The sequence below is a fragment of the Heptranchias perlo genome, chromosome 22, assembly GCF_035084215.1.
Source record: "Heptranchias perlo isolate sHepPer1 chromosome 22, sHepPer1.hap1, whole genome shotgun sequence".
Taxonomy (NCBI): domain Eukaryota; kingdom Metazoa; phylum Chordata; class Chondrichthyes; order Hexanchiformes; family Hexanchidae; genus Heptranchias; species Heptranchias perlo.
The window spans coordinates 6,743,357-6,766,207 of NC_090346.1; the positions used below are offsets into that span (position 1 = coordinate 6,743,357).

At 42.8% G+C, this 22,851-nt stretch overlaps 1 protein-coding gene across 6 annotated transcripts in view; it reads left to right on the plus strand.

Annotated features, from left to right (window-relative positions):
• tnrc18 (trinucleotide repeat containing 18) overlaps nucleotides 1-22,851 on the plus strand; it is a 154,764-nt gene that overhangs the window by 91,050 nt on the left and 40,863 nt on the right. For 5 of the 6 annotated variants that reach the window (XM_068002869.1, XM_068002868.1, XM_068002870.1 and 2 more), the window contains 11 exons: nucleotides 672-762; nucleotides 6,087-6,292; nucleotides 8,059-8,205; nucleotides 10,846-11,030; nucleotides 11,877-12,291; nucleotides 13,171-14,133; nucleotides 16,830-17,026; nucleotides 18,080-18,216; nucleotides 18,675-18,803; nucleotides 19,275-19,449; nucleotides 21,591-21,960. In XM_068002869.1, the coding sequence (XP_067858970.1) occupies nucleotides 672-762; nucleotides 6,087-6,292; nucleotides 8,059-8,205; nucleotides 10,846-11,030; nucleotides 11,877-12,291; nucleotides 13,171-14,133; nucleotides 16,830-17,026; nucleotides 18,080-18,216; nucleotides 18,675-18,803; nucleotides 19,275-19,449; nucleotides 21,591-21,960 (3,015 nt within the window). The remainder of the gene's footprint in view (nucleotides 1-671; nucleotides 763-6,086; nucleotides 6,293-8,058; nucleotides 8,206-10,845; nucleotides 11,031-11,876; nucleotides 12,292-13,170; nucleotides 14,134-16,829; nucleotides 17,027-18,079; nucleotides 18,217-18,674; nucleotides 18,804-19,274; nucleotides 19,450-21,590; nucleotides 21,961-22,851) is intronic. The other variant, XM_068002872.1, reaches the window with a different exon arrangement.

Genomic DNA, 22,851 nt, shown 5'->3' on the forward strand with positions numbered 1-22,851 from the left:
AGATTCTGGGATTGGCATGCTTTTAATGGCGTTCTGGTACGATACTGGGACTTGTCAGTAACACTGTGTCAATTAGTTGGTTAACTGGGTGTTAATGGGATCTCTGAGTGGAATCTGCTTAGTTTCTCCGCCTTCGTGTGCACATTGAGGATTGGGAGCAGAGCACACGAGTGGGTGTTGTGAAGGCAGTGCCCCTGATGAGAGTTGCACATAAAGGCCAAGAGCTGTGCTGGTCCTGTGGTACCTGCGATTTTGACTGAACCTTTAAGACCTATTGTAATATGCCCATATATTGCAATATGTAAAACAAATGTCCCGCTGTCTTCCTCATCTTCTTCCCCTCCCCCCCCCCTCCCCCCCCATTAGTTGTCCTGATAGATTAGAAGAAGATTGGATGCTTAGAAATAAAGCTTTCCATTTGGGCAAAGGAGGTAACATTTTCTAGGATGATTGTCTACATTTCTTGATTCTTTAAAAACATCACAAAATTGCACATGAAATTTTTAAGTCATCAATCCAATTGGAAGAATTACATTTCAATCAGATTTAGCAGCACTTTTTAAAAGCTCCTTTCAAAATTAAATGGAATATATTTGAAAATGCCTGCACTATGTGACTGAGATCATGGCATTCTTTTGAGGGACGGCATTTGGTCTCTTTCTTGCTTCCAGGACATGGGCGCACGGAAGAAGAGCGAAGCGACGATAGGCATCGCCATCGCGAGGAACGCCTCATCGCCCGAGAGCAGGAGAAGCTGTTGAGGTGAGTGGGCGATAGCTTGGCAAACATTCTCAGTGCCATCTCAGCTTTTTCCCTCAAAATAGGGCTTTGCGTGTTTGGACAGCCGTATTAGCACATCATGGGCATGACTGGGTCAGGCTTGGGCTTTGGCAATATCAAGACAATGGCCCACCACCACCTTCTCAAGGACATCTAGGGATGGGCAATAATGTGCCCAGTGTGTTTACTGTCTTTTACCATGGCGATAATGAATTAAAAGTCTTGCATATAGCATGTAGTTCCTGTAAACGTGACACCTCACCATCACAATGTTCCTCATCACATTTTGTTGACAGTACCCCCATTGTTATAAAACGCCATAAACTCTGACTCAGCTTGGCTCTGTGGTATTACTCTTGCCCTTGAGTCAGAAGTTCATGGGCCCAAGCCCCTTCTCCGAGACTTGAGCACATAATCTAGGCTGACGCTTCAGTGCAGTACTGAGGGAGTTATGCATTGTTGGAGGTGCTGTCTTTTGGATGAGATGTTAAACCCAGGCCCCATTTGCCTGCTCAGGTAGCACTTTTGAACAGGAGCAAAGAATCAGGTGCCCTGGCCAAACATCACCAAAAAACAGATGACCTAGTCAGTGAATCTTATTTTACTGATTGTGGGACCTTGCTGTGTGGAAAATTCATTCTCATGTTTGCCTACATAACAGCAGTGCCTACGCTTCAAAAGTACTTCATTGCCTGAGAAGCGCTTTGGGACATCCCGAGGCCGTGAAAGGTGCTATATAAATGCAAGTTCTTGCTGTCATTCACCTTGAGCAGTGCCACGGGATATCGGCCAGTAATATTTTAAAAAAATAAGTAAGTAACTTTTAAGAGGAAAACATCATGGATTGGTTGGGTTGATGTAATGTCTTGTACGGCTTGTAGTCTGACCAGGACAACAATGACCTCAGTCTAAAGTACATGTACAACAAATTTATATCCATTTTTTTTAAAGCCAACAATCAGGCCCATTCACTGCAATGGAAGAATGTGTGAAAAGAAAAGAAGCCTCATTTATTCCGTTACCCCAAGTTCTACATCTACAAGTGTTATTATGGTCAAATGATCCAAGACAAACAGTTTTAAAAAGCTGTGCTATGTACATTGGAAGAATTTTAATTTTTTTTTTGCTGCTGGTTCCCTGAGGGGAATGTTTTTGTTTTATCTTTGTTTTCTTGTAGTCCACCCGCCTATGTGCCTGCTCCCACTGGCCTTCATCATCCGGTACAGCCACGAGACACAACAGTGTCTGGTCCTCCACCAACCACAGTCAATGAGACAGGATCAAGCTGAACGAGGTGGCAAGGGTACAGCTGCATTGCCTGAAGCTGGCACTGATCCAAGATGGCAGAGCTGTTGGAGGAGCACAAAGAGCTCCTTCATCTGATTTCTTTTTTAATGGTGTTATTTAATCCTCACTTACAGCAGCCGGGTTTTTTTTCCCTTCTGTTAGTTGAATTATTATTTTGGATTTGACCTCACCTTTTAAGTTCCGTTTAAGGCCAGTTTATGATGTGATAAGAAAATTTTCAGACAATATTTTCATAAATGTTATGTAGGTGAAATATTAAAGGGGTACAGCTCGTTTATAAATGTAGGGTGTGTGTGATAAATGGCACAGTGGTGAATCCCTCACATCTATTGTTGCACTTTGTGTTGCCCGGGAAATGGAAGTATTGTTCCACCGATTGCCCCATAATCCTAAATATTATAAAAGAAAGAAAGACTTGCATTTATATAGCACCTTTCACAACCTCAGGACGTGCCAAAGATCCTGAGGGGACTTGAAGGGGTAGATGCTGAGGGGATGTTTCCCCTTGTGGGAGAGACTAGAACTAGGGGACACAGTTTAAAAATACGGGGTCTCCCATTTAAGACGGAGATGAGGAGAATTTTTTTTGCCTCTGAGGGTCGTGAGTCTGTGGAACTCCCTTCCCCAGAGAGCGGTGGAGGCAGGGTCATTGGATATTTTTAAGGCTGAGTTAGATAGATTCCTGATTAACAAGGGAGGCAAAGGTTATAGTAGGTAGACAGGAAAGTAGGGTTGAGGTCGCAATCAGATCAACCATGATCTTATCAAATGGCAGAGCAGGCTCGAGGGGCCGAATGGTCGGGTCCTGCTCTTAATTCGTATGTTCGATTGTATGTTCATAAAGCACTTTTCAGCCAATGAAGTAGTTTTGAAGTGTAGTCACTGTTGTAATGTAGGGAAACATGGAGGCCAATTTGCGCACAGTAAGGTCCCACAAACAGCAATGTGATAATGATCAGATCATCATTTTTAGTGACGTTGCTTGAGGGATAAATATTGGCCAGGACACCGGGAGAACTCCCCGACTCTTCTTTGAAATATTGCCGTGGGATCTTTTGTGTCCACCTGAGAGGGCAGACAGAGCCTTGGTTTAATGTCTCATCTGAAAGACAGCACCTCCGACAGTGCAGCACTCCCTCAGTACTGCACTGGAGTGTCAGCCTGAATTATGTGCTCAAGTCTCTGGAGTGGGGGCTTGAACCCACAGTCTTCTGTCTCAGAGGTGGGAGTGCTACCCACTGAGCCAAGGCTGACACCTTAAAGGGAAATATCTGCACATTTGCTGCTTTTGCCTTAGTCACCCCTTGTCGCCCGGTTTCGTACCGTAGAACTGCTGGTTGGAGATAGTCGGGGAGCAGACACTTTAGGAGCTCTCCTCCTGCTGTGATGTCACGGAGTTCCACACCAGTAACATCACAAATGGGATCCATGAATTGTGGGCACCTTGTCATAGTCGGAGTGCTATATAAAATTATCTGCTCCAGCCAGCAGGAGGAGAGCATAAAATAGGGTGATTGAGTAATACTGATATGATACAGATATCTCCCTCTGTGACATTTAACAATAGAGGGCAATTCAGCGGACTTTTAACATTGAATTCACTTCACAATGCTCCATTAATCTGTTAGCACCCTACTACTGTGTGCGTTTACTGTAATTGTTTATTCGTAAATTTTAAAATGGAATCACTGATGAATGTTTATATAAAATATTAGGGGTTTTTAAGTTCAGTGGAAATCTAGTAGACACATATCTCACTAAGTGAAAAATCACTTCTATATTTTTGAAAATTTTCCATCTACATCCTTTAAAAATCCCCAATTGTAGGGAGTGCTGATTTTTGACACCAGTAAAGCCTCCTTTATAACACGAGCCGGGTACAATCTTGTCCCCAACTGTTGTCGCTGCCATTTCACAACTTGGCTCACGTGAAACAGAATCTTGCAGCAGAAGCAGGCCAGCTGTGCCAGCTTCATGCAGCCAATTCCGTCTCTCTCTCTCTCTCTCTCTGTGCGTATGTGTGGACAACGGGATAACGCACCGACACCGCGGCCACGTTCTGACGAGACTCATTCCCAATGGTGATGAGTGAGCTCGAGTGCCAGACACACACAGCCGCGGGACTTGAAAAGGTGACTGTTTTGGGGGGGGCGGAAACTGTTGCCCCGTGAGCTGAACTATTACATATATCGCGTGTCTGTGTGTTTTAAACATTTTTTGTTCTCATCTCTTGTGCCCACTTCCTCATTGTATATCTTTGCCTCCAATACTTAGCTTCTAATAGTTCCCCCCCCACACAGCATGTACAACAGTGCCTTGTACCAGCTTAGTGTGGGGTGGGGAGATGTGGCATCTGAGCATGCTCTATTCTGTCGGCCGATCGGTATTGTTCCAAACTTGACCTTGAGGCTGATGAAAGCCGATCCCTGCAGTTACAATCTAAGAAAACAAGCCTCTGTTGTGCTTGCTCGGCCTTACGCGAGTGAAAAAAAAAAGCTTTTAGCCTTCACTTATAAAAACAGAACAATGGAAGAGGGTGTGTTGGGGATTTGCCGTTGGAGAGAAAAGAATCTGTTTTTTTTCCCAATCTTTTTATGGCCTACTTTTTATTTGTCTGGAATGAAAGGTTTTTGAAACAACTGACTGGAGACTCTGGTATTGGCTGATTTCCTCTGAAGTTGTTTGTTTGTCTTTTGTTAGTGTAGCTCGGTGTGTGTGCAGGGAGAGGCAGCCTATTCACTGCTTTACACCAAGGTGCAGAGCTGTTATACTGTTAAGTGATTTATGCTTTCCTGTCTTTCTGCTTGCACAGATAAGTCGAAGATGAAAGCTTAAGATGTTCGTTCTACAAAGTGCTTTCGAATTTCACTTTCCTAGCTCCCTCACAATAGTTACATGCGTGTACATAAAAGATAACCCTGCAAAGAGCAAATCCAAGCATTTGCGTTTTAAATTCAGGAGGTTTGTGAGTTGCTGCAAATGTCAGGACATTTTGCAGATGTATCCTTTAGCATCTTCTTCACTCTCCTGCTCTTCCTCTAATTGAATAGTGTCCGATTAGCAAAACACTAGTGAACGTTCAGTTGCGGGAGTTGGCCTGCAAGCTCTTGGTGTCCTGGGATTTAGTCTTCACTGTGGCAGTTTTACTCTTGGTTTGATTTTAAATGAAGCAGTCTGTGCAGGTGAATATATGGTGGTCCAGCAAACTACACCACTCCTCAAATCAACTGCCGTCAGTTTTTTTTTTAAGTTAAAAGGGCTAACTTATTTACCCATATTTTTACCCTGTGATAAGGTAGAGGAAAATCAGACGGCCTACCTATTCATGCCAGCCTGCGTGTCCCAGTATATAGTCCTTTGCCTCTCTCCCCATCTCCTCTCAGACCATTGAGCCAACATTCTTCTCGAGATAACAGCTCTGCTATATCTCTTTATCTGGCTGTGCTTGAATGAAAGGTATTCATATTCCTGTAATATATACCAGAGGAACAAGCCAATGTTGGACTATTATCTGATGTGCCCTGCAGTCAGCTTTGCCATAGTCGTGGCAGGTTAACAGATCTTCTGAATGATATTAATGCAGTGATGTCCACAAACAGCTCCCTCTGTTTTCTTTCCCCTGGCTAAATAAAACCACCTCAGCAGCATAATTTACATATATTTTCCAAATGAAAACGCAAGGGTTATAAGCAGAATACGTCATGGTTGTTGGTGCAGATGGATTTTTATTTCCTCTGGGATTTTTGATCATAACTCATTCATAGTCTCGTCAGTTGTAAATTATTCAATCAGCCTCTCTCAGAAATTAAAGCCATAATACACCAGTGGCCATTTTACGGCCTCTGTACGCATTGTTTCGTAATAAATTTTAAATGTAGATAGACTTTCTGCAGGCGACATATAATTTAGATTATAATGTAAAAGTACAGCCTGTAAGATTTTATTTTTGCATTAATCTTTGATTGAATCTAATTGGCTCTTTTCTCGTCCAACTGCAGAGAGAGTAAGGAGCTGGCAGATTTTGCTCGGTTACACCCTCCAGGCTGCAGCACCAGTAGTCTGAACTCTAACCTGATGGTGATGGGAGGCCCGGCCCTGGCTGGATCTGGACGCTGGCCTACCGATCCCACCTCACACTTAGCCTCTCACCCCTGGATTCCTCGCACCGGGAGTCCCTCCATGTGGCTGACAGGACATCCGTACGGTCAGTACAACTCTGGAAATGGAACTGTTTTATTAACTTTGGAAGTTGACTGATTGGGGTAGATCATACATAGAATTACATTGAGTTTACAGCACAGAAACAGACCCTCCGGCCCATCTGGTCTATGCTGGAGTTTATGCTCCACATGAGCCTCCTCCCTCCCTACTTCGTCTAACCCTATCAGCATATCCTTCTATTCCTTTCTCCCTCATCTGTTTATCTAGCTTCTGCTTAAATGCATCTATGCTATTCACATCAACTACTCCATGTGGTAGCAAATTCCACCTTCTAACCACTCTCTGGGTAAAGATGTTTCTCCTGAATTCTTTATTGGATTTGTGACTATCTTATATTTATGGCTCCTAGTTTTGGACTCCCCCACAAGTGGAAACATCTTCTCTACATCTACCCTATCAAACCATTTCATAATTTTAAAGGCCTCTATCATGTCACCCCTCAGCCTTTTCTTGTCTAGAGAAAAGAGCCCCAGTCTGTTCAGTCTTTCATGACTTTGTGCGAATAGTGTAAGATGGATGATAACGAGGCGGCAGCCCGTTTTACATCGATCCCCAGAATGGAAATAGAAATGGGGAGAGATGTAAAACAGGCTGTCGACTCGCTATCGCCCACTTTACACTATCGCACAAAGTCCAGATCTACCCCAATGAGTTTGTCCAATGAGATATAACTGACAGTAGGCATGCCAGTGAGTACACTACACTTGCAAATGAAAGGAATAATAGCAAAGAAACCTCACAGGCATATATACTTACCCAAAAAACAGAACTTCATACCCTGTAGTTGTTGCCAATGAGACTTTCCTTGCTTTAATGGATCGCTAACTATAACTGGTGATGACCTTTGATCTTTTCCAGTAATTTTTTCAATGGTTAATTCATGACAGTGGTATTGCTGAAGATACCAGGCAGTATCAGATTGATGAATATGTAATATTCTCCCATGTCCCTGAGACATTTTGACACACCGGTAAATGTAAATGTAAACTTGGACTTCATGGCAATAACCTGTGTGTGACTTTTTTTTGCACTGACCCTCTAACCTACTCCCATCCTGACATTACCACAAGCCCAGGTACATCTCCACAAGGGCCAGACACCCTCCAGCATCTTGTCAAAATCTTCACTTGTAAGCCCAGATAGTGTGTGTTGGGCTGTTATTCCTGAATATGCAGCATCAAATCCAAACCCAGTCCTCTTCCCATGCTGTGTTCACACATGCACAGTTCTGAGCAGGAATCACTAGATAGTACCCAGGAGAGGGAACTCTTGACTAATTTACCTATCCCAAGTCCGGGGGCACTGAGGTTGCTAAAGCCAAATATAGCCTCCCTATTGCTCCCCAGCTGAGACCACAGACCAATGACTGAACCTGGGCTTCCTCTGTAGTTCAGTCTAAAACAGGACAATGGCCATACAAACTCAGCCTTCAGAGGAGTTCTTTTGTCATTTAAAGCTGAACTGAACTTGCTTAATTGGTCATTATGTTCACTGGTGAGAATAGGTGCAATTCAACTGCTAATGCAAGGCACATTCACCAGTCGGACCTGTATCATCTTTAAGCTTCCTTCTAACCACATTTCTGCAGAGCCTGGAGATGTATTGAACTCAGAATGAATCATTTATTTATTCTGTTTAATTGCACATTTAACAAGTGTTATTTAATTATTATTTATATTTAGTAAATATAGTTAATTAGGATTCTTTCGGATGGTCTTTACATCCAGTTTGTTCTTTTGCTTTGTGCAGGGCTGAGTCATCCATCTTTACACCAGGGAATGCCACCGGGATTTCACCCCAGCATACCTAGCTCTATGCCATCAACGTACCAGTTCGCAAGAGATCCACAGTCCGGGCAGCTGGTCGTAATCCCAACCGAACATTTACCGCACTTTGGTATGTTAAAGGGAGAAGGATTCTGGAGAAGGGGTCAGACCTACTACGCATATGTTAAACTGAAGTGTTCTATCTCTCTCTTGATGGGAAAGGTCCTGTATTCAAAAGCAATCTTAAAATGGCGGTTGATTGACAAAAGGATAGTTGGTAGTGCCATTATATCCAGTCCAGCGTGTAGTAAGTTGCTGGATGCTTAGGACGGGTATGCAGCATTGGACTTGGACATCTAGAACATAAAAGTGGCCGGCACAACACAAGCTGCTATTTTTTGGTGCTACCGCCAAGCTGAAAGCAGATGACCTTCCAACAGCTGGTGAGGAAACTCTGAGACTTGGAACAGCTGTTGGAAGGTGCTACCTGGAGGCCAGGTATAAGCTGATATATCCAGTGGCTTGGTGCCCACCATGTTCGGGTTGGAGAGAGGCAAGCGTCTGCTGCTGAAGCTCAGCACCTCTAACTGGTGCGAGCGCCATTCAGTGGAGCATGGGGTGTGTTCATGATGATGGTGGTAATGCATTCACACACTTGACACTCACCGTGCTTATGAGGAGCTCCTAGTACCTGCTGGCCACCTAGTGAGTGCTAAATATGTCAGTTATCTAATGACTATCTAGGAACTATCCATATTGGGGGGGGGGGTGGCTGGAGGGAAGGTAGGTGTGGTCTCTTTGGGATTGAGGTAGCTCTAAGATGACATGGCTGGTGATGGAAGTTCAGAACCAAGTCAACTTTCTGAGTCAGACTCGAGAATCCTACACCTGAGCCAAACACATCCATTATAACTCCAGAGAGCTGTTGCTGACGACTTGGCTCATCAATGCGACCTGGAGGGTTAGATGTATCTCTGGGGCTGGGGCTCTTCCCATTCATCTCCATATAACCCAGCAGGCCAATACTAAATGGGCAGGGTGTTCTTAGCTGGAAAAGGAGTGGGAAACTTACCAGTGATGAACTCTGGTAAGCTGCATAGTTCTAAACTCTAGTAGTACCCCTGTGCACACCTGGGGTCCCGAAACCATGGCTGTACCTATGCTGTCTGGAATTAGATAAGTGGGATGTGTCCCTATGAGGAGAGTGTGTGCATTCTACACAGAGCACAAAACCTCTGCCAACTTGCATCTAACCTCTGAGAACTGGGTGAATGGGTCGTGTCCCTGTGGATGGAGAGTGGGAATGTGCACTTTGTTTTTACACAGACAGAAACCCTACAGGTGGGTGTAGACTTCTCAGTAGCTTGAATTGGAGACTCTAAAGACAGGGTGATGGCTTTTTTTTGCGAGTGTTGAGACACCCGGCTGACCAAATGAAAAATGACAAATGTGTAACATCCTCGTGACTTTCCCCACGATCCTGAGATTTTGGCAAATTGAAAAGTGGTAAATGAAAGGGGTTTTTTTTCATACTTTATTTTGTAATCTCATAAGTTGATGATAACCACTGAGGCATTAATTTCACATTAATCACGTTTTGCTCTTTCACTGACTTTAGTTTGATCTCCCATATGGTCACTCTTTTTCTAAAAAAACACCCTAGACATCTTACTTTGTTTTAGATACAAAACAATCTTAAATGCATCTGAGCTGCAACCTGAAACTGACAAGAAAGTTTCAATCTGCAAAGTTCCCTGATCAAACAGCAATTAAACTGAGGGAACGCGGCTGTGTTTACTTAGAATATTAGGTTTTCCGACCTTAAAAGGACAGCCCAACTTAGCAGCAGAATAATACATTGTGCATTAGATGGTACAATGTTCCTGTCATAAAACAGTATATCGCCTGACTTACTGTTATAAGTACCACCAGAGACCTGCTCGTAGTCTATCATGTTTTGTGCAGAAGATGTGGCACTTTAAATGTGGCAGCAGTACAAAAAAACTGTCCCGCTTTTCTGATTTGTTCCGGGGAAATTTGAGCTTATACTGGGTGGGCCAAATTCTGACCCAATCACAACTGTTTCATCACTCACCACTTCCCCACGAATCAATCAGAAAGCACCTTATCACTTTCCACTTGCTGCACTGTCTCTCGCCACATCCCAAACTGAGGAACACCCTGAGAGATTGAACAATATATTTATATATTTCTTGCTGTTCCTTTGCTCATCTATCTGCTCTGTGTGTGTGTGTTGTGTATGTATATGTACATGTATATATGTATGTATGCATATATATGTGTATGTGAATTCATATATGTGTGTACATGCATGTATATATGTGTGTATGTATATGCACGTGTATTTATTTGTGTATGGGTATACACGTGCATATATATGCATATGGATGTGTATATGTGTGTAAATATGTGTATGTATATATATATGTAAGTGTATATAATCTATATGTGTGTGTGTATATGTATGTGTATATATAGATACAGAGAGCTTTTGAGCTGATGGATGGGAATTCATTAGTTGTAATGTAGTATATATATACATATTTAAACCCTTCCATCCCAATATATATTCTAGTTATGAGTCTGGTAGCAGATTTTTGGAGTAGATGCACATACTACTGATATATGAACTGTTTATGTATTTAACAGCTTTTCACTTTGCTGTCCTTCTTGCCTCTATGGCCTTTCTAGCATGCAGTATTATTTTGTCTCCTTTTCCTGATGGTGACCACTGTGTACATTTTTGCAGCTGAGTTAATGGAACGGGCGCCCCCTCTGTGGCCTTCGATGTACCCCCCGACAGGAAGTTCCCTGCAGCATGCCCATCAGCTGCAGTTACTGTCTCACCAGCAGCTCCTCCGGCAGCACGAGCTATACATGCTGCAACAGCAGGCGGCCCACGCCATGGAGCTTCAGCGCAGCGCACAGCTCGTCGTAAGTTCTCTCTCGCTATGTCATATCCTTCGCCGTATCCCACTTCAGACTAGGGAGGGCAGACGGGACCTCGGTTTAACATCTCATCTGAAAGGCGGCACCTCTGACAATGCAGCACTCCCTCAGCGCTGCACTGGGAGTGTGAGCCTAGATTTTGTGCTCAATTCCCTGGAGCGGGACTTGCTCCCACGACCTTCTAACTCCGAGGCGGGATGCTACCACTGAGCCACATATACATGCATGCACACATGAAATTTGTTTTAATGGATCCTCCATAATTATACCTCCAAAATCAACAGTACCAAAGGATCTTTAGGATATAGTTTACACTCGATGCTGTATTTAGTGTTGACATCCTCGAACCACACTCCTTCTCTGTGTTGTTTCAGCACCTGCATTAAGATAGCACTTTTGGAATTTGCTGTGAGCATTGGTACCAAAACAATACCAATTGGAAAATATCCCTTACTAGGGGAGGTTTGCCTGGGTCTTCCCTCTGGATGTGGCGAATGCCAGGGGATTGGGCGAGATTCTTTACAGACGTGAGCTCTGACCGGCCCAATTATCCTATTTCGCTGCACGCAGGCAACCCTGGGCACGGGCCCAGGAAAATATCCCCTATAGTATCTGACACGTAGAGTGCAGATGTTGCCCTACTCTTATAAATTAAGTTACTGGAGAATTTTGTTTAGTAATCCTTTGTCTGTTCGATAGGCCTGTTCCAAAAGGGGTAACACCCTTTTAAAAACACTTGTATAATACTTATTGCTGTTTTTTTATCAATAAAAACAGTCGGATGCAGGGGAAAAGTGTTCACAACATACCACCATTTCATTTTTACAACAGGAAAGGCTGAAAGCAAACGAGCATAGAAATGAGATGGAAGAGAAAGTGTGCAAGAGAAGCTCTGAGGGAAGCAAGCACGGGCTTATGGCCTCCTCTTCAGGAATGTTACAGAAGAGGCACCCATCGCATTCCCCAGTGCCATCCACATCCTATCACAAGATAGGTACCCCACCTCCCTTATCGCACGCCTCATCTCCCAGGTTAAAGCTGAAGTCTGACATAAGACCTGAGATGGGGGAGCCATTGCCCCCAAGACCTTATCATTCACCGTCTCCAGCATCCCATCCGGCCAGCCCTCCGCAGGGTTCACCACCTCCGGCCCCAGCTCTGCCCCAGAAAGTGGAAGTGTCCGAAGAGTCTGAGAAGAAAAGTTTGGAGAAAGATGCTTCTGCTCCTTTTCAAGCCATGTTTCCTGGTAAGGAGTTGCACTTTGTTGGTGATATTTGCAGTCATGTCCAATATCAGTGAAATACTTATAATGCTGAGTAGAGATGAGGAAATCCTGAACTGAACCAGGCCTCTCCAAACATTGGATATAGTTCAGAGCATCTAGTGCATCATGTATCATGCAGTCTCTATAAGTTGCTAAACTTCTGGCCAGGGACATATTGGCCCCATTCTATGTTTGACGTTGCTTCTGCTCGAGACTCCCTTCTCACTAATGTTGAACCTGCTTCCTTCCTGTAAGTGGTGTTCACATATTAGATGTCCAGGTCTTTGCTCCAGAATAGGTTAGCATCAGAAGATGGTGGCAAACTTGCCTGGACTGCAGCAAGCAGCTCGATGTGAGCTTAATGTCAATATTGCATTGGATTATCTCTGGGTCAGGTGACATTGTCCAATATATGCCCCAATCCCTGTTCTTCACTTCTGAGACTCAATTTGAACACATCCATTCAAAAAGGTTATTGCCTTTCTTAGTTTGCTGAATTCTTTTTGCTGCATTAGGCTTCATAATTGGTCATCATGAAAACCAGTTGTGATTGCTACTAGTTTCTGGTCCCATCTGACATTAGAAATATACTAAATTAAAGATATAGGAAAGTACTTACAAAATCAAAAATTTTTTTTAAGATCACCCAGTTCTTTGCTGTTTTTTTTATTGCATGCCATTCCATATAAAATCACTAATGTGTTGTAATCAGCTTTAGGAAGTATTGTGCATATATAAAATGAGCTTTTTGTATGGGATGTAACTTTTGTATATCTTCAAGCAGAGATGCCAACATTTATCTGAATTGGCAATTTGATTAGCTTGTAAGATAACTCTGATGTTTTTCTCTGTATTTTATAGAGGTTCCTCAAGGATACCCTTATCGGTCCCTCCCAACGTCTTTTGGCAGTCATTACCCTTACCTCCTGCAGCCTACTGCTGCATCGGACGCTGATGGTTTGGCACCAGATGTACCACTGCCAGCTGAGTCCTCTGAGCCCATGCCCTGTTCTATGACTCCGTCCTCACCTGATGTCAAGCCAATACACTTGCATCCCCCAACAATGCAAGAAGACTTGCAGGCCAGCATAGATGCAGAGCCAATTGAGAACAAAGTGCAATGTCAAGATCTGATTGACCTTGAGGACAACAAGACCCTGTGTGATCGACACCTCGAGCTGCAAAGCAAATCCATGCCATTTGTTGGAGAAACGAACAATGAACCAACAGATCTGACCACAGAACACAAAGTATCATCTATTTTGGAGAGCCAAGAAGACCACCAAAGCTGCCAGTCACCTTACCGGACGATAGCTTGCACTCCTGAGGTGGAGGCCAAGACTGAGATGCAACAAGTGCAGGCCAGCTCCCCTCTTGGTGACTATCAAAACATGATGACCCATTCTGAAGTGGATAGTTCAAAAGCAGAGGAATTGCCAGAACATAATGATCATTATTTTAAAACCGAGAAAGTGGACAATGAGAGCAACGTTGAAGATGCATTACATAGAGCGCCTTCCAATACAGTGGAGCCTATTTTGGAGCAGTTTGAGCTGAAAAGGGAATTGTTGTGTTTTCAGATCCCTGATAATCGTGCCCCGGAAATAAACCTAGATGACCCTATGGCTGGAATGAATGCTCTGGTGGCTGCTGTTGAGCTTCCCCAAGCATGTTCATTGGCAATTCAGACAACCATGTCTAGTGTTCTCACGATGCCTTCTGACTTTAATGCAGCCGACAGTTCTTCCCTTATTGGCATTGCCCTGCTGAGTGAAATCGCTGAACTCGAACTGGAACGGCGCAGATCAAGTGAGATCAATAAACGTAAGTTCTTTACTTTTCCGCTCCCTTCCCCAGGGAATTTTCTGCTCATCCAAGTATTCAGGGATGTTAGTGTTGGGTAACAGAACACGAGCAGCACTCCCAGGTCAGGCGTAGGACACTAAATGCAGAATAAGCCTCCCGCTACTCTGCCTCAACAACGTATCTTAGCCCCGACCTCAAAAGAGTCCCCCCCCACTACCACCACCGCACTGCAGTAGTGCAACATTTTCCATTTTCCACACCAGCTATCCTGTATTCTTTCTTGAGTACGATTGACAATTCAGTGCCACATTATGGACATGCCCACTGGGATCTTAGTGAGATTGCCTAAATTCACTATTCACAAGATCTTTTAGTCAACAGACAGAGGTGACTTTTATCCCATTGAATGGGCTGGAGTGGAACCCAGGTCCGAGTGGTGAAATGATAGTAGCTTTCAAAATCCCTTTTGTTTAGAATTCGAACTGAAAACACAGTAAGATTAAAAAACAGTGCAGAGTCCTGCAGCAAGAAAATGAAGGTCAACCATTATATGATCAAAAGCCACTCACGATCACAAATATTCTACACAAAAGAACCATTTCCATTCAGCAATGCAAAATGCAAGTGTGATAGAAATGTTTACATTTGACCCAGGTCGAACAAGATCTACTTTCAAGGGTGATAGTGGGTTAAAAGTCTAGTTTGATTCCAGACCAGATTGAAATCTTTCTTCCTCTGTGCTGATTAAGGATCCTAAGGGAAATGAGATCAGCCAATCTCAACTCAACTCAGTTGCTCCTGGGTTTGGTCCACAACACTGAATTATCCTTTACTCAGCATTAACCGGCAGTGTGAGAGAAACCGCAAGGTATGAAATCAAACAGTTACACTGAGGAGGGGGCCATTGGGTTGGAGGTGAAAGCACACTGTTCCCAATAAGGGAGGTTTACTTTACATCTGGCCAGTGCTGTACCAAATCCAGCACTGCTTAACTTTTACACAGAGAGGCAAAAGTTGGAAAGAGAATCAATTTCCAGCATTATTTAGCATAAAAATGTGCCAAAAGAAATATAAAAAGAAACTTTTTTCCATGCTTCCCATCCAATACCACAACAATTTGGCCATCAAGTTGATGTTGAAAAGATTTGGAACCAATTATGGATTTTTTGTGGATCTTCAAAACTAAATCTTCTGCCAAACGACCCTTTGTGGAAATTTTTGTGAAATTTTTACAGAGGAAATAAATTATTGCAGACCCATGTGGCTTAGTAACAGTTATTCACACCATCTTTTTACATTGTTTTGATAAGCTCGCTGATGCTATGTCCTTTCATTGTGTGAATTGCATCTTGAGAAATCACCGCCATCCATAACAACATTAATGGTGCAGAGAAGCAAAATACTCATACTCTGCCGTTGTCAAGAGGATTATTGCTAGACTTGTAAAATATTCTAGGGTTTAATGGCCGTGTTCAGAGTGAAGGTCCATTTCCCTTCTAAAAATCACAACCTTGGGTGAAAGAAAATGGCTAATTATTTTTGTTTCCTCACGTTTTCCTTTGTTTTTACTCCCTTTTCTAAATTTCATAAATTGGAGACTATTAGTCAGCTGAAATATCCTCATTCCAAATGAACATTTTATTTTCTATCTGAACGTCCTTTTGCGCTGATTTGATTCTTTGTATGTGATGTCAGGAGACAGGACTTTGAATAAATTGGAGTGTTGGGGGTGATTTTTCAAATAAATCAATGATAGCCGCTGTACGGTCACACGCTAATAAAATGGTGGCTGAGGCGTCATGAACCTATTTGCTTTCATCAATTGTACAGTTAACTCTTTTTAAAGCAGACAGAGAGAACGTGAAAAAACTGGACCGAATGCATGCCAATTGGGTTGGGCGATCAAACGCTCAAATGCCACTGTAGGAATGAGCGTTCAGGTGCCAACATCACTTGATGGAATTTAGCTTGAGTGGACTTCAGGTGATCCAAAAGCCAATTTCTGCGACTGATTCGCTTAGAGGGTAAAGAGGGAACTGGTCTGAGCATTGAGACATAAAAAAGTCTTCCTATTTCACCTAACAGCATTCTGCGTTGTAAACTATGTGCTATTTTAGATCCCGGCCACAAATTACTGATGGGCCTGTAATATTTCCAGTTGATAATGATCTTGAGTTCTTTAAAATTCATTTTTGGGGTGTAGGCATCACTGGTAAGGTCAGCATTTATTGCCCACCTCTAGTTGTCCTGAGTTTGATACAACTGAGTGGCTTGCTAGGCCACTTCAAGGGCAATTAAGAGTCAACTACGCTGGTGTGGGACTGGAATCACATATAGGCCAGATCCCATGGGTAAGGACAGCAGGTTTCCTTCCCTAAAGGACATTAATGAACCAGTTGGGTTTTTATGAAAATCTAACAGCTTCATAGTCACTTTGTACTGATGCCAGCTTTTAATGTAAAGGTTTTTTTTAAACTGAATCCAAATTCACAAACTGCCAAGGTGGGATTGCAACTTGTGTTCTCCCGGATTATTAGTCCAGGCCTCTGGATTACTAGTCCAGTAACAGAACCACTACGCTACCGTACTGACTGTAAAAGATTACTAAATATAAATGAGAGATAATTGTGTTCTTCTTTAAATCTGTAATGAGATTGTAATTGGGGAAGAAGAAACCTTTTAAAAAAGATCTCCATTTCTATTTTATTTTGAAGGGCTGGAAGGAGGTGGGGCCCATTTGGATTTGGAAAGTCTCCTTGTTGCCAGCACACAAGCGCTGATGATGGATTCCACACCCTCGATGAGCACTGACGCTCTTGAAGACACAAAGAGTGGAACAGTGACCGTCAGGCTCTCCCGTGAGCTAAATCCAAACAAGAGATACAGCTGGATGCAGAAGAAGGACGAGCCTGTGAGTGAATTTTAAAAAAAGACTAGAGCTGCATTCAGTCACTGTTCATTAAAAAAACATACAGCGTCAATATTATAGAAAGAAAGAAAAAAGACTTGCATTTATATAGCGCCTTTCATGACCTCAGGATGTCCCAAAGCGATTCAATTAAGTAGTTTTTTTTTTAAGTGTAGCCACTGTTGTAATGTAGGAAATGTGGCAGCCAATTTGCACAATGTGATAATAACTAGATAATCTTTGAGGTGTTGGTTGAGGGATAAATGTTTGCCAGGACACCAGGGAAAACTCCCCTGCTCTTCTTTGAAATAGTGCCTTTTATGTGCACCTAAGAAGGCAGACAGGACCTTGGTTCAACATCTCATCCGAAAGTCAGCACCTCCAACAGTGCAGCACTCCCTCAGTACTGCGCTGGAGTGTCAGCCTAGATTATATGCTCAAGTCTCTGGAGTGGGACTTGAACCCATGACCTTCTGACTCAGAGTTGAGAGTGCAACCACTGAGCCACAGCTGACACCCCTTGCTGTAGGGAAGAACACAAAGAGTTTAAATTAATTAAAATGTTTTATTTAATTCCTGCCATACAAGTTTAATAACTTGAGAGGGAGCTCACATTTTACTCCATTTTGATGTCTCTTCTTTGCTGGTAAATATAAAGAATGCTTTTTGGTTTTATATTTTTCTAAATGGCCTAGAACAGAAGAATGCGCACATGCTGAAGAACTTACTTGTCTACAGTCATAAAAGGATCAGTCTTTATAATCCTTATTTAAAGTTATTACTATTTGGTGGAGATAGGTTGAGGAGTCCAACTGCAATTGAAACCACTAACTGTTGCATTTTTAAACTACAAAGCATTGACTGTCAACGTTTATATGAATCTTTGACCTAATTACACTATAAAGTATTTGAATGGGGAGAGAGATTTAAAAATATCCTTCGAGGCCATGTTATTTTTGATCTATGGAGACAATGAGTATGAATTCCACTTCAAACAGTTAAGTCCTGCTGGCTCCTTTCAAGGCTTTCTCTAAAGCAGTTTGCTTTCAAACCTAGATGTTCTCCATTAAATCTGCCATTGAGGGGATGGATGCCATGGAGTTGGATTACCGGATGAGGCTGGCAGAACTACAGAGGAGATACAAGGAGAAACAAAGGGAACTGGCCAAGCTCCAGAAGAGGAGAGACTCTGAGTAAGTGGCTTAGCTTCAAAGACAGCTCATTCAACTTACTGCAAATCACAGCCAAGCTAATGCGGTCTTTCTGTCAAACTACTAAAATCTTCACAACTAATAGATAAATCTGGAATCCTGAGAGTCTCCTACCATCATTAATTACTGCAATTCAGTCACAATAAAGACAGCTACCGTACTGACAAGCATATAGGCCATACCCCATGCTTAAACCCTCCTTCCTGGAAAAATAATTAACTTGCGAGTTAATACTGTCAAATTCATAGTAGCCCAGTCTACCTGCACTGGGCAACGATCCAAGAAGGGCCCTATCAGGAAAGTCACCTCATGTTATGTAAATGGGGGATAGGGATCACATTGATTCACTTAATTAAGGCCAGGTCTACTAAAAGTTCTCTACTACAAACAAGTTTAGTTACTAAATCACATCTAAAATAATCCATATTGTATCTCCGTAGAGAAAAACAGGATGAGAAAAGTAGGAGTTTGTCGCGGAGAGGACCTGGAAGGCCGCGAAAGAGAAAGCATGGCTCAAGTGCTCCATCACCGCATGTTGATAGAGGGCGAAGTGACAGCAAGAGTGGGAAGTAAGTTAATGCGTGGAGAGAAATGGTTCATTATCAATTAGCTACGACTTGGCCATTGTTATCTGAATAGTCAGTGAGCACCAGACGGCCTGTGCAGGCTGGTGATGCAGCCCCCCACCCCATCCATTCCCCCACCCCCATCCCCCCCCCCACCTCTTCTATGCATCAACACCCAATACCTTCTCACAGCAGCTGGTCACTTCTAGCTATCACCTTTTGTAAAGATCTTCATCGGTTTGGTGTAGGGGGAGGGTCCAAGCCAGTTAGGGAAGGGAGTGAGAAGCAAACACTCGACTGACATATGAGTCTTAGGGAATTCAGGACCAGTCTGCACAAGGTTACACCTCCTCTCAGGTTTGTTTCGTTTATGTCTTTTATTAAATGTCATGCCAGTTCCGGAAGGTTCTTTCTTTTCCACAATTTTATGGTCTGCACTCGGTCCAGCTTTGACTCCTGTGTTGTAATTACCAGGCTCGGAAAAGGTTTCTTGCTGTCCGATGAGATGGAGATTGGCGAGGGGGCCAGAAAGAAAGCAAGGACAATGAACCAGGACGAAGAGGATGATGTGGAAAGTGTGAGCATGAAAATAAGAGGGAGAAATCGAATCTGGGATGAGCAAGATGCATCTTCCAGCTTTCCACATGAGGTGAGTCACTGGAAACGAGGCATCTTCAGTAAAGCTCTTGGTTGACCTGGTGAACAGACCTTAAATCTGATTAACCGTTGCTAAGCTATTGCCCTGTCCTGCGAAACATCTATTAGAATAATAATTCAGTAATCTCACTCTTCTGTGTGGGCGGCTTGGCTAACAGTACTGCTGAATTAATAAGGTTATTAAAATTACTAAATTAACTGTACAGCTCTTGTGTTCAATTGATTATAACTGGGTATAAGTGTATAATGTAGGTGTATGTACGTGGGACCTGTTTGAACCCAGTCCAGACAGAAAGGGAGAGACTCTTTTCAACCGTTTATTTTCAGAAATATCTTTTTGTTTGTGAACATCTTATCAGAGGTACATCCACAACATAGAACTGGCCTCACACTGACACTGTTGTGTGAAGTTGTGCCCATTGCATTATCAGTCTCACCATAATTCATCATTCCTATTCATTACTTCAGTCAGCAGAACTTCATCATGTCAAAAGGATAAATTTCTATTCAAAGGTGGTCATTTTAACCGGGAGCAATGGTGGGAAATGGGCAATATCAAATTAGCTGCCCATCATATGCCTGATTTTCCTTTCCTTTGAAGTCAATGTGTAATGGGCGGCTAATTGGATGTCAACCATTTTATGCCATCGCCCAAAGTTAAAATGACCCTGAAAATGTCTGCCCTCAGGCTGCCTCTAGCCAGCAGCTCCAACAAATAAAAAAAAAGAGCAACGAGAAGCAACGAAAATAATTGCACAGATAAATTCTTTTATCACATTTGGGATTATAGGGCTTGTTTATGGTGACCTCTGTATCCTTGACCTCTCACCTCTCACACCCCTACATGTTTTTCTCAGATTGGAAGGCCTGGACTTGTCACTGAGGTTGAGAAAGTGGGACTGCTTGAATCAGTAGACTGTCAATTGATAAAACTTTTATTTTTCTGCTTGCTGTGTTAATCAGATTGGAGTTGCTTCCACATATGAAAATATTTTGTGACGCATTTCCTCTGTTTGTTGTTTGTACTGAAATCATAAACCTGTTTGGGAATAATTTCTCCTTTTGGTATTTGTAGCAAAATGGTGAATGCGAGTATAAAGAACGCATTTACGATTTGGCTACCAATAGCAAACAGAAGAAATATTCCTGCCTTGTTTTTAATCAGTAGATGCTCTTTCTAAAAGAAAACATTTCTATCAACAGTTTCTTATAGGGAATGTGGAAAGGTGTGAGGATAGTGCTTGTCTGAGAGTGTATGCAATTAAAGACGGCCAATGGGTAGGTGAAAAAAAAGCATAAATCTCTTTTCCGCTCTTCTGATTGGACACATTTATCAATAACAGGAGCCAATACAAAATGCCAAGAAAGAAACCTGGAATGTCTCACATGTCTGGAGAAGGAAAGTGGGCAACGTTCATATCCTGCAATTAACATCCCTTTCTATTGTGATGAAATATTCAACTAATAAGAAGAAAGAACTTTCATTTATATCGTGCCTTTCAGAACCTCAGGACATCCCAATGTGCTTTACAGCCAATGAAGTACTTTTGAAGTGTAGACACCGTTGTAATGTAGAAAATTCAGCAGCCAATTTGAGCACTGCAAGGTCCCACAAGCAGCAATGAAATAAATAACCAGATCATCTGTTTGAGCGATGTTGGTTGAGGGATAAATATTGGCCAGGACACCAGGAGAACTCCCCTGCTCTTCCTCAAATAGTGGCCGTGAGATCTTTTATGTCCACCTGAGAGGGCCTCAGTTTAAAGTCAGTGTCGTGTCATTGAGGGCCAATGTCTAGTAGTGGTAGTGACTCTCCTATTCCCATTCCCATTCCCTTCGCTTGGTGGAAAGTGCCCGGCCTTCACTAATCACGCCTCCACAGTGAAACGGTTGAGATTTGAAACTCAGCGCTATTAAAGATCATGAACGCAAACTCATATCCCACAACTCCATGAGGACATTCACTGGTGCTCTGAAGTCCTGAACCACCAAGTAATTAGGAGAGGGGAATCCATTCACTGATGTTCTGTTTCTTCCTCAAGTAAATCTCCGTACACTCCTGCTGTTGCTGAGGATACCGTTTGTGTTGAAATGGCACTAAATTCTGATTTCCTGTTACTTTAAACCCAACAGAGCCAGATTAAATTCAAGAGGAAGAAGACAGTCAGTGAACAGGATCAGCTGGCGACCAAGCTGCACCAAACCCTCTCGCTAACTAAATTAAAGTCACCCTTTAAGTTTGCAGATGGTTCGACGGGGAAACAGAAGTGCAGCACGACAGACAACTGCAGGCACCTGGGCTCTCATGAAGAATTTTTGGGGAAAGATGGAAGGAAGGCACTGCATAAAAGCACTAGTAGCTCACAGAGCATGTTGTCATCCAAAGAAAGCAAAAACAAAATGGCAGCCAAAGGCAGGAAGTTGGAGTCAAGTTCAAAGATCAAGGGTAGGCTGAAGGCTTCCCATTCTCCAGCAAGATCAGAGGTCAGCAGTTACTCCTACAGTAAGTTCCACTTTTTCAAATGAACTGAAGTATATTTCTTACATTTTTGTACATTGCATTACCCTTAAGTAAAAGGATTCAAAATGAAGCCTGTTATTATCTGGAATGGGATTTGATTACTGCATGTGGAAACGCAAGAGTCGGAAAATTCAAAGCCTTACTAATCTAGAATAAAGTAGCCTGCATATTTAGTTGAAGTCCTCAATCTCACTTCCTACCAGCCTGTGTTTACAGAGTCTCAGATGAGGTTAGGTGGTGGGAGCTTGTGGTGCAAAACGTATCCTGTGGAACTGCCACTGCTTTTAGATGATCCTTAAAATAATTATATTGCTGATAAATGTTTTTGATGATTGTTTTTTTTGTGTGTGTGTGTGTGATTGTCAGGTTGATGGATATCAGTCCTGGGAAATGAAATACTTTCCACTTTTGGCACCTAGTGTCAGCACTCCCATGTTTGGTAATAGTGCTGCTGGATGCAAAGAAAATCCACCCCCTCCACTCTGCCTTAACAATGGGGTCGATTTGCAACTCGTCGCTCCAGCAAAGCCAGCGTTGTGGATCAGCTGGCCCTGGGAGGAACCGCCTGATTTTCATTTCCTCTCAAATCGGTGGAACTGAAAATCGTGCGGTTTCTAGAACGGCCGATCAGCAAGTTGAAAATCCACCCCAAACCTCAAGGGAGCATCCCAGCTGCTCCTTGTGTCATTCTTTGTGTCCAAGTACATCTTATACTTACCCCCATTTGCTGCCGGTGTGAGGCAATTCCTTGTTCTGCCGTGTTGGAGCTTTGGCTGGAGGTTTCTTTTTACATTGCTGATGATCTGATGTTGAAATTTAAAATGCCAATTTAATTGACCAAAATCTTATGGACATTATCAAAAAGGTACGACT